We start from the raw sequence: 12,402 nt of genomic DNA on the forward strand, positions 1-12,402 counted from the left end.
TGGCATGGAAACACATCTTTATTTACCACCACAGACAGAAAAAACAAAGTGATCATGTTCTCGGAGAAAGAGCGCTCAAGGCCACCGACAACATGGAGTACAAGTTGAAGTCATTAGATTCAGAACCGTGCAGCATTACACTCAGAAAAAAACCTGTTTACAGTACACAGCCGGGATCGTCTGCTCCGTCATCTCCAGCCTCACATCTTTTCCTCGGATCGTCTTTCCCTTCGTCAGCTTCTCTCCAGCTTGTTTCCATGTATTAATGATATGTAGAAACTGAAACTCAGACCCACCACAGATATTCACAGCTGCACAATGAGGCACTGTGGCTGCTTTAGTGCTGCTGCTCATTAAAACAAGAGCCAGAGCCAGAGCTGGAGGTTTAATTCCCACTGAAGAAGGCGTAGAGTGTGTTATATTAAATTGAGGATAACATGCAGTGAGATGATCATTATGACAGAATGTTACCCAGAGATCAAATAACCTCCCAATTATTGTCTGGATTTGTCTTCTCATCTGATCACCAGTAATGGAAAACAAGATTGACAGTACAGCTGCTTTACCAAAGTCAGTATTATATGTTATTTTGATTAATCGTGAATTCGTTGAGTTTTCATTTTACTTAATAATTACGAGATGCACTTGCCAATACAGCAGACAGTAGCCAAGTTTCCATCCAAATGTAGCATGAATTTAACCGAATTTCCAGAAAACTTGCAAAAGAAAATGCTAAATGTTATTTAATATATCAGTCACAGCCCGATTTCCTGCAAAACAAGTAAATTTAGCTGGTAATACTTCTATAATTTTACTTAAGTAGGATTTTAAATGCAGAACTTTTACTTGTAAAACCACTGGGAGGTGCTAACTCTTCAGTCGGTGCCATTAAACCATAGCAGAAGAAGAGGACGTCATTAAAAGAGCAGCAGTCAAAGCTCAAACGATGGAAAAGCATGTGGAAACTATGTCATGATATTTCATATTTTTTCTAATTTTTGGCATTTCCGCCTTTCTACGCACAAATTAAAAATGCACATGAAAGCCAGTGGATGGAAGATGCAGACGGTATGATCTGCCAGCTCTGCTGCCAAGTTCAGTTTTATATCAGAGCAGTCAAGGTTACAGTTTCATCCACAACATAATAGCCATGTGGGAAATCGGATCAAGGAACTGCTCAAACTGCAAGACAGTCAGCCAGATGATCTGACCTTCCAGAAAACCATGTGATGGTCCTGCAGCCAGATCGTTTATCAATCAGGTTGTTAATCAAGACTTTGTGACCTCAAACTGCACCAATCTGGTAGAAATTCATACAAAATCAGTAGTGTTTGCTGGCTATGTGTAACATGTGTGTTTTGAAAGCTACTCTAGATACATTTATTAAGTCAAAAGAGTCCTGCGCTTTCTCAGCTCAGCTCTTTGAAGATCCGACGAACGTGACATCTTTCTAATATCACTTCCAAAAGCTCCTGCTGACCGGTTAATTTCTCTTCTCGGATAACTTTTGACTGAATTCCAGCGTGTAAATCCATCCGTCAGAGAGTCGCTCGGCGTAGTTGTGCTCTCGGTGTCAGGCGAGGAGACGCTGCCGAAGCCCCAGAGAGGAGCCGCTCTGAGTGGGAGGTGATGAGAGCAGCTCTGGCATCGGATAGAGGAGAGGCAGAAACGTTTTCTGGGTCGCAGGTCAGCACTTCCTGAGCTGGCAGGATCTACTCTAATGGATCAACAGCACTCCTCCGCCCTGAGTGAGCAGGGAGGAAGGAGATCTGCAGGAATGAGCTGCTTTTGTTCCGGGGGACCTGGAGCTTTAATCCTGCTTTAGCCAAATTGGCAAAACAGTCTTTTCTTACCTGGAAAACTGTTGTAATTCAGACCCCACAGGAGAAGCTGAGCCTCCAGGATTTACCGTACTGGATTATACTTGAAGAAAAGTAGGATTTTTGACAATCCTGCCTTTATTATTATAGTTTTGACCCTCACTCCTGCCAGCAATTATAAGCTAAATCTCTGAACTACATTTCATACAGAGAGACGTTAATGTTGACATCAGGAAAACACAAAATTGACTAGAGCTGCAATGATTAATCCATTAGTTTCCAACTATTAAATTAATCGATTAATTGTTTTGAGTCATTTTTCATTAAAACAGTGTCTAAATTCTCTGATTCCAACTTCTCAAATGTGGATATTTCATAGTTTCTTTAGTCCTCTATGACAGTAAACTGAACATCTTCATGTTGTAGACAAAACAAGACATGTTAGGACATCATCTCGGGTTTTGGGAAACAGTAATCGACATTTTTCACCATTTTCTGACATTTTATAGACCAAACAACTAATCGCTTGATCGAGAAAATTATCGTTAGTTGCAGCCATAAAATAAAGGTCTCAGTATGCTTCAAACAAAGCGCATGTTGGATTGTGTAACAGTGTCTGAAACCGGACAGACGATCAACAGTCACATCTGGTCGGGTGTGTGGAGGTGTGAAAGGACTGACTGAAAGTGTGCGCTGTATTACTGTTTTACTTTGGAAGCTGGTCCTGGATGTTTTTTTTGTAAAAGTGTAGAGAAATACTAACAGCTCTGTCCTGCTCTGTGTTAAGTTTAGTGACGTTAACATAGTAAGGGTTAGCAAAGAGCGTACAGAGATCAGGGATGCAGCCAGGTGAAGGCAATGATGGCCATTCAGAACAGATATTAACAGTTTTACCATTAGGTTGCACAAACTAGTTTGTTTGAGACAGACTTAAAAGTCTTAAAGGGGCCACGTTCTGCTTTTTGTAGTTGTCTGTTATTCATGTCAGATGTTAAATATGGTCAAAGTTCCAAAACATGAGGTGAACGTATGTAGAAATGTTGCCTGCAAGTCAAAACTCAGGGCTTCAACCTGCTCTGAACGCTTTGTTTCCGATGGTTTTCAACATCGGCTTGGCACAACTTCCCACGAACGGCTGTCCATTCTGTAGCCTTGGTTGCTAAGGTGGTTGCTAAGGTGGTTGCTAAGGTTTTTCCATGTGTTGTTCACATTGTCCACTGTCATATTTAAGATCTGACTTTAGCTTGAACATATGCAGATGAAATTGAGAAGTTGAAATTTTGAGTAACGGACGAGAAAAAGATGTGAAATCTCTAGTTTGTTTCATGATTTGTTGACGTAGCCTCCTGAGCATCTGCAAGTCAGTTGTGACGCAACTTCCTGAAGCTGACCAATCAGAGCAGAGTGGGCTCATCAGGAGGCGGGGCCTTAAAGAGACAAGAGCTAAAATGGCCTGTTTCAGACAGAGGCTGAACTGAGGGGCTGCATAAAGGGCCAGTATAAGATAAATAAGGAGTTTTTTTAACTGTGAATCATGCAAAGATATTCCAGTAGAGCCCCAGAATATATACAGAGCTGGAAATGCAGAATATGTCCCCTTTAACAGTTTTTCCTTTAGATAACTCTTGTCAAGAATACAAAACAACTCATGTTGGTCACTAAAATATTTGAAAAGTGCTGATTATTGTCCTCTCTCCTGACAAAATATTTCTGTAATCAGGATTTCACTGTGTTGTAACATCTAGAAAGGCTTTCTGGGCCAACAAGCTGTGAGTTTAACTCTGTAAATACAGCTGTGAAAACTGTTTCTGATACTGAGATTTCAAGCAGCAGAGGTCTGGTGGTGGCTGAAGTGTGGTTTCCATCGATACCTGGCATCACCAGATAACCTCCAGCAGCAGAAAACCAAACACAGCGGCATCAGGTTGTTTGCTTAGAGCTGAAAGTGAAGCCGCAGGCGGAGAGTGTTGTTGTCCCGCTGATGGATGGAAGTGTTTGTTCTCCAGGAGGCAAGCTGGAGGAGATAAAACAGAGCTATGTGTCTCTGTGGACAGCTTTCCACTGATGTCTGTGATATATGAGGGTGGTTGAGTCCAGAGCAGCAAATAATCATTATTTTCATTATTAACAAATCTATAAAAACGTTTGAGTAGCTGATTTAAAATGTTCAGCTTCACTTTCCTTTCAGTAGTAAAGTAAGACAGAACTGTATTAGGGCCACTGTCTGGGTAACAAATCTGAGATTTTCAGAATAAAGTCGTCATTTTAAGAAAAAGTCACCATCATGAGAATAAAGTTATTATGAGAAAAAGATCATTTTACACAGAACTTTACACATATAAGCTAATCTACCCAATCATAACATACAGTATGACATTTTGCTTTTTTTATTGAAATATGGAGATTTTTTTTTTTAAATTGCAACTTTATTTGTATAATATTATGAGTTTTTCTCTCTTTTCTCCATTTTAACCTGGTGATGAGTTTTCACAGCACATACAGTAAATATGAGAACGTCCATAGAAACCAATATCAGCGCTGGATTAAAAAACATCAGTTTTGGCGATTAGTTGCGATTCTAATTTGAATGATCCATAATTGATTATTGAAATCCAGAGGTCCATCTTATCATATGCACTAGGGATGCACAATATTGGATTTTTTGCCGATATTTCCAACTCATTGTGGCCAATTGCCGATGCCGATATATGCGCATATTTTTTCCAGCTGGCTGCACCGGGACCGTCAGGGTGAAACAGTCCGTGGGGGGAAGCACAGTCAGGCGGCGGAGGAGAAGGCGACAAATCGGCCTCTCATAATCTGCAGAAAATGTGCATTTCGGGCAGATGCCAATATTTCAATTCAGAGCTGATATCGGCCGATACCGATGACGTGCCGATAATATCGTGCATCCCTAATTTGCACCTTTACCCAGTAAACATGTGTACATGTGCCATAAATGTTATATGTGTTTACTTGTTGTAGATGGTTCAGTTAGAGCTGCATGATGTGTAAAATGTTCACTTTGTGGAAATGGAGTTATTACAACGTGCACAAAAATCTTATTTTAAGTTAAAACAGTAGCGTAGATAACAGCTGCTATATTAAATCTTCGTGTGACGTGAATATTTTCAGTCTGTGGACCTGCTGCACTTTACAGGACTGTTGTGACTCAGGATGCTCAGCTGACTCCGGATATCTCCTGGTGAATCTGTGAATACATTTATGAGAGAAACAGGCTGAAAAAAGACTCAGCACATTGATCTGAACTCTTGCTGTTATTATCTCTGACTACGAGACATGAGGCTGTCGAGGTCGAAAGAGCAGTTTGTGATTCTACTTTATTCAGTCGTTCTGCAGATATTAGACATACATAATGATGAAGCCCTTGCTAGTGATGCAGGTCTTGTTCAATCGTTTCAATCGTCATGTTTTAGTCTTTTTGAATTTGCTCAAGAAAAAAAAAAGTCCTTGGTCCATAGTTTCATCAGCAGGAAATGTGTTCACAGTTCAGTCCTGCATTGCACAAGCAAACAAACATGTTGCTCCCTTGTTGAATGTAGAAGTAACTTATCAGGAGATCAGTGGCGATATCCGGTCCAAACCACTTCTACAGCAGCTGTTGATCAGGAAGATACTGCTACTGTTGCAGTCCCTGGAGGGGTTGCCAGCAATGGTTTAGACTCATATAAAGATGTAAATAAAGTTGTTCATGGTCATTAACCCTGTAATGCCCACTGTTGCAATATCACAACAATCACTTTTAGCTATCCTAAAAAAAATCTGTAAATGTTTTTTTTTAAAAGACCACATTTACATAGCCAACAGGTCCTATTGTTTATCCTCGCAATGCTATTGGATAGTAAATGTGTTTATAGGTTCGGCCATCTTGCCATGAACTCACACTACCTGCAAACTCTCCTTCAAGCTCATCTTCTTGTTTTATTGGACCGGATTTGTCAAGAAAGAAGTAAGTAACATGCCTTAAATATTTTTTTTGTGATAATTACAATGTCTAGAACATGTAGATACTTAATTATTGTGGAATACATTCATCAAACTTGATTGAACTCTGTTGCTATGACAGCTTCCACTCTCCTGGTTTCAGCCTTCAACCATAGTCTAAAGACGGAGGTATCGAGGTGTGACGTCATCTGTTGGTTTGCATCGGAGCCGGTTTGAGAGTTGCCAGAGTTGCATCTTATGGTCGGCACCATCTTTCCGTTTGGAGCCAAGACCTTCCAAATAAGGAGTGCGGGGTGTTGACTTTCATGCTCTGGAAACACGCCCCGCTACCTCGGAGCTAAGCTAACGCTAGCTTACTGTGGACACCGAGTGGCGCACACTTGGGCTAACGTTAGCTACTTTAGATAAATTGTGCTAACAGGGCAGGTATCATAATCAAGTAACATTAAACTTAGTGCAATATTGTGACAATAGTCCAACTCCTGGAAGCCTGGAGTCGAGGAGAGCAGCAGATGAGCCAACTGTCAATCAGCACCCACGCGGCAGACATCAAAGTTACTATAAGTCTTTAAATCTTATTAACAGAGCAATAATTTCCAAAACCAGCACACTTATTAGCGGATCTGAATTTAAATATTGAGACCATAATGACTGGTTGAAACAAATGATTGATTCAGTCTTTCTAGAGAGAAGTTTTTGAATGGGAGTCAGTTGGAGCAGCTAGCGGACGTCGGTGGCGTTTTAAAGTGCTTCCGCTTTGGCCTCAACCTCAAGCCGTGGTAGTTGCTGCTTATTTAGACTGCTAGCCTTATATTTATAAAGCAAACATTTGCCCAATTAATGAGACTGTGATGGCATGTCTGACTGTTGATATTATGAGCTAAACTGATTGGTTTGGACAACCGGAGAGCTTACTGGGAGAAGAGGAGGCCGTAATAAACTGCAGAGTGGCATTCACTGCCTTGTCCAACACGACAACTGTGGATTTCCACTTCAACTTCAATCTAGAAACATGTTCTCTGTGCTCGCGTGTTTGTGTTGGACTGCAGTGTACGTGGGGTTTTGTGGTCAGAGACTTGTGCCGGCTGCAGATTAACTCTCCCTGTGGTGAAGAAACATGTTGGTCCAGTTTTAATCTTTCCAAGTTCTCTGCTGAGGAAAGACCGCTCGCTCGCATGAGGCTGAACGCGTTTCATTTAACAGCAGGATGTTTGTGGTTTGTGTAGATGTAAAAGCTGCTCATCTGAATGATTTACACACATGTGGACATCCAGTGATGCCTCTGATATTTGTTCTCCGTGTCCAGCTCTAACTAAAGCAGACTGATGAAACCACTGTAAAAACAGACATTTTCTTATTAAAATACAGATTTTCAGCACTGATGTGTGTCAAGTCCTGCATTCAAAAACCCTACTGAAGTAAAAGTATGATCAGTCATTAGTATTACCAGCATTTTATAGCTGTAGCTGTTTCAGGTGGAGCCAGTTTGAGCTGCTTTCTGAGGGTCAAAAGATAAATCTGAGGTCTTGAAATGATAGATTGGGAAGGAAAGAAGAAAAAACATAAATTTGGATCCATTTTTCAGAACTTTTCTTTAACCTTTTTTGTGAAATATTGGAGAGTTTTACCTCTTTGGGCCTCAAACAGTTATTTATTTGAAACCATGTGAAGGGAAACAACTCAGAGACGTCTGAAACATCACAAAAAGACACAAATACACACTGATTTTTTTGTAAAGAGTCACAAACCAAAACAGTTTGGGAACCACTGGTTTAATTTTGAACAATGCAGTGTCATTTATAAGCTTACAAATATGTTATTTTATGTCAAATCTTCATCTGAAAAGTAACTAAAGCTGCTGAATAAACGTAGTGGAGTAGAAAGTACAATATTTATAGTATGAAGTAGCATCTAATGACAATAGTCAAGTTAAGAACAAGTAGTAAAGTAGTAAAGTAGTAATGGCGGCACTTTAACAGGCTTCTCTCTCCATTCAACACATGTGATCACTGGATGTCAGCTTTTCAAAAGAAACAAATATTGCAGATGTTTGCTGATGTGTTTTTGTGAGCGTGTGAGCTGGTAAAAAGCTGTTCAGCCTTTTTAACGCGTCTCTGTTCTGTTTGTTCTGGAGCGTCTGAGTGTCGAGGTTGCGTTCAGGTCAGTCGGCGTTCGTAGGAAACGGCGGCTCCGTTTTATGAGCTCGAGTGTGAATTCACTTCCCAGAATGCCCTTTTGTCTGACATGCCTACCGATGCAAGACTTTCCAACACTCCAGGGGTGAATGGTGATGAGTGGGTTGCCGTAGCGACGGCGGTGTGTTGAATATGTGAGCGGGAGGGTTTTTTGGAGGAGGGGGTGGTGGGTGAAGACAAAGACGTAGAGTTTGTTTGTCGGAGTGTGAAGGGCAGAGTGACGGCTTCATGAGCTGCGGAGCCTTCAGCAAACACTTTGACAACCAATTCAGCTGAACTGTACATCACGTGTGTGAGCAGAGGTGGAAATAAACTTTTAAATGTAGAGATTTCATTCAAACAATTTTATCATTGAAGGATTGTGCATCAGAGAGAAAAAGTAAACCAAGACTTCTTGCTTTTTATGGCTTTGCCGTTCCATTAAATGGTAACACTTACTGAAAATGATCTGTGACATATTTGGTGTCTTTGGAAACTCCATCAGAGTTTAAGATGAGGTTCTGTGGGTTTGACCAACGTTCAGCTGCACAGTTTGAGTTTGTAGCGACTGGTTCAACTGCTGGTGGAGTTCTTCTTCTACCGCTCGTTGGTTCAGCTCACTGGTTAAGATGCACATAACGCCAGACAGTGGACATTTGTTGCATGTCGTTGGAAAACCGACCACGTTCTCCTTCAACCAGAGTGAACAAGGCAGCTTTGAAAACATCCTAGAAGTGTTTCGTTTGCTCCGTTGAACCTGCAGGAGTCACTGAAGACAACATGTATTTCTGCCTCTGAGGAAATGAATTCATAATGAAAACAAAAACAAACAGTATGTAGTAGATGTTTTATTATTATTATTATTATTATTATTATTATTTCATTCATTTATTAGATTTTTTCTTGATTGAAAATTGATGCATTGAATTTATTTATTTGTAATTGCATTGTGTTTTTTTTGTTTTTATTAAACTTGCTTTTGAAAAGTGCTACATAAATAAAAGTTATTATTATTATTATTATTATCATTATTATTAGAATCTTTCTCTCTCCACTTGTTTCCTGTTATCTCTCTACTGTCACTATCTTATTTTTTTTTATTTTTCTGTATACTTAGCGTTATATAAAAATCTTTGTCTGGTTTTGCTTTGTTGTCCTTGTTTTGGCTGTATGTCCTCATATATCTTGCTGAACATGTGTGAGCACATTGATAGATTGATTGATTCTGATTCTGATTCTGATTCTGATTCTGATAAAACAGCAAAATAAAAATTGCAGTGTGAGAATAGTCCTAAATCTAGAAAAAAAGCTAAAACACAAAGTTTGTTTCAGACTTGCTGTGACTTTGTTTCTGTTCAAAATGTGAAACAGGAACATTTTTCAAGTGAGAATTATGTTTTAGACCCACAGAGCAACAGATGATAGTTTGACATCTTCTGTAGAAAATATCTCAGCTGCATTCTTTCAGTCATCTGTCTCATGAACTCATGAACTCAATGATGTGTCTTTCTGCATCTGTTCACCCGTAAACAAAACTCTCTAGAGTCTGTCTGTCCATCGGTGAATAAACTGAACGTGTTTTATTTATACTAACAACTTTATTTATGTATCATGTAAAAACAAGCTGAGAAAAGCGGTTGAAAGTGTTGATGTGAGACTTTCACACAGTAGACCAGAAATCATTTAAAACTGTCAAATATGAATATTTTCAATGATTTACAAGCAAACATATACTTTCAATTACATGTAAATAGCCTGTATTATAGTTTTATTTCATGCATTTGTTTGTATGAATAGTCAAACAATATTTTTTATAACCTTGAAACCCTCTACAAGTGTTTCCATCCACCTTTTTATTCACATATTCAATTTGCACATTAAAACACTTAAAAATATTGTCAAACTTTAAAGACTTAGTGAATAAATCCACAGTGTGTCCACACAGTCATTTCATATTTCATATCAAGTGGATATCTGACACATTTACAGTCTTTTTAGCATCAAATTCCCTCTTTGTGTTTCCTCGGACAGTGTTTCCCTGTTGAGCTGCAGGTGGAAGTATAGTAACAAAAAGAGGAACTTTGACACTAAAAAGACTGTAACGTTGAAAGATATCTACTTGATTTGACTCATTTGGACGCTGAAGCTTCATATTAGCTTCAGATAAACTTTTAAATACATTTTTGTCTCCCATCACTTGACTAATGGTCAGTATGAACAGGAGGAATGATTACAGCAAGAAAAACAGGTTTCAATTTGTCATTTAATGCATTTTACTGTTAATGTTTCTTTATTTAAAGTAATATTTGAATGCAGGACATCGTGATGTTGTTCTGTACGGTAAGTGAAGGTGTTTTTCTTCACTTAACAAACAACCTCCCTCACTTTGTTTTCCTCCTGACAATCTGCTGCTTTGGCAAATCGGAGTGAGATTGAAATGTTGGGGAGGGGACGAGGATGGTGCAGTAGTGGATTTTTGAGAGGTGGGGGGTGGGGGGGGGTGGGGGGAGTTGAGGGAGGGGGTATCGTCTTTCATTCCCCTTCAGGGAAGACCACATGACCCGGCATAACGGAGAGAAGCAGCAGAAAAAAAGAAAGAAAAGGGGGGAGAGAGAGAGAGAGATGTTGGGCCCCGCTGCTCTGAGCTCTTCAATGAAAACCACATGTAGGACAGAAGGAGGAGGGGGGGGGGGGGGGGGTTGAGGTGTGTGTGTATGTATGTGAGAGTGTGTGTGTGTGTGTGAGGAGGAGGGGGGGAGTGTAATGACTAAAACCCTCCCCTCCTTGAGCGAGAGAGAGAGAGAGGAGGGAGTCACTGTGAGCTCCGCTGACATTCCCAACAAGCATTGCAGGGGAGGAAACTGTGTGTGTGTGTGTGATATACAACAAAAAAGAGAGTGAGTAAGAAGTGGGTGTGTGTGTGTTTATATGTGTGTGAAACCACCAGTATAACAGTAAAACAGACACACACACACACACATTCACTCACAGATACTCTGAGCTGCGTTACGGCTGCAGGACAGAAAGCTGCCTTCAGTGTTCGAGGTGGAAAAGAAGAAGAAGAAGAAGAAGAAGAGCCGGTGTGATCTGATTTGTTTCTAACAGAAGGAGACAAAAGAAGTAGTAGTAGAAGAAGAAAAGAGGCCAACATGTCCAACGCTCTGGTGAGGAGAAACTCCAGCAAACAGGGTTTACAAAACCTGATGAGGTACGTGTGTGTGGTGAATATTTTACTGTTTGTGTTTCTGTTGCTGCTCAGGTTTAATATTTAAACACATTTTCAAACTGATTCAGTTCAGTTCTGGCTCAGTAAACGTCTGACACGAGTTTTTTTTTTTTCCCCCCCTGAGATCTGGACAATGAAGGATTTCATGATCATGAGATGAGGATAAAGAGGAGTGTTTTCATAATTTATGTGTTTGTGCAGTAAACATGTCTGTGTTAATGGGAACAGTGGGATTACTGGGAGTGTTTTGGGTCAGACAGGGTTTTGGGGGGGATTTGAGGGTTTTGGATCGACTTACCTTCTCTCACAGTGATTAATGAAAACAAAGAAGAAATATTAAAATTAATGTGAAATCGTTTTTTCCCCTTAAGGCAAATTTAATTATTTGCAAAATTTTCAAAATAAAGGCAGAAAATGTAAGACTTTAAAAAAAACTCCAGACTCAGTGTGAGCGCAGAGCGCTCGGGCGCCCGCGAGGCTTCTCCGTCTCACCGAGAAGGGAAGTGGTGTCGGTGACCTGTGTCAGAGGTGAAAGGTCACCTGAGTCTGTCTTTTTGTTTTCTGGGTGCTCACGGGTGGCGGCTCACGTCCTGTCTTTTGGGGCAAAATGCTTTTTTTAAAATTTTTTTATCTGGTGTCAGGTTCCAGTTTGACCCCTCAGTGGTTTGTAACGGAGGAGATAAGAGCTCACTGTGCTGCTTACTGTAATGACGGGATTGTTTTGGCTTCTTGGAGACGGTCACTGTGTCAGATGATGTGATCATCATCAGAGCGCCGTTAAAGCTGCAAAGATTTCACAGAAATATAAGTCATTAGTTAGTCATTAGTTCCAGGAGGTCATTTGCTGTCGTTCTTGGTTTTGTGTGATAATTAATTCAAGATGTTTGGATTTCAAACTGTTGGTTTGATGACGTCAAAGCTCGAGCTTTAGGAAACTACATTTTATAAACCAGAAAATGAGTCAAATGAGAAGCTGAGAAGATAATCTGCAGATAAATTGATAATGAAAATAATCATAAATTGCAGCCTTAAACTAAGTACATTTACTCGAGTACTGTACTTAAGTACATTTGAGCTACATTTTAAAAATGTAACTTGAATGTATCCATTTCATTTCCACTCCACTATGGTTCAGAGGGAAATATTGTACTTTTTACTCCATTACATTAATTTCACAGCTTTAGTTACAAGTTACTTTCAGGTTTTTTGAGTAGAA

At 39.9% G+C, this 12,402-nt stretch overlaps 1 protein-coding gene across 1 annotated transcript in view; it reads left to right on the plus strand.

Annotated features, from left to right (window-relative positions):
- Positions 1-10,725: 10,725 nt before the first annotated feature.
- Positions 10,726-12,402, plus strand: part of lsp1a (lymphocyte specific protein 1 a) — a 49,474-nt gene continuing 47,797 nt past the window's right edge. Inside the window, exon 1 of the mRNA XM_044355902.1 lies at positions 10,726-11,168. Within this exon, the coding sequence (XP_044211837.1) occupies positions 11,110-11,168 (59 nt within the window). The 5' untranslated portion in view covers positions 10,726-11,109. The remainder of the gene's footprint in view (positions 11,169-12,402) is intronic.

Source organism: Thunnus albacares, chromosome 7, assembly GCF_914725855.1.
Source record: "Thunnus albacares chromosome 7, fThuAlb1.1, whole genome shotgun sequence".
NCBI classification, from domain to species: domain Eukaryota; kingdom Metazoa; phylum Chordata; class Actinopteri; order Scombriformes; family Scombridae; genus Thunnus; species Thunnus albacares.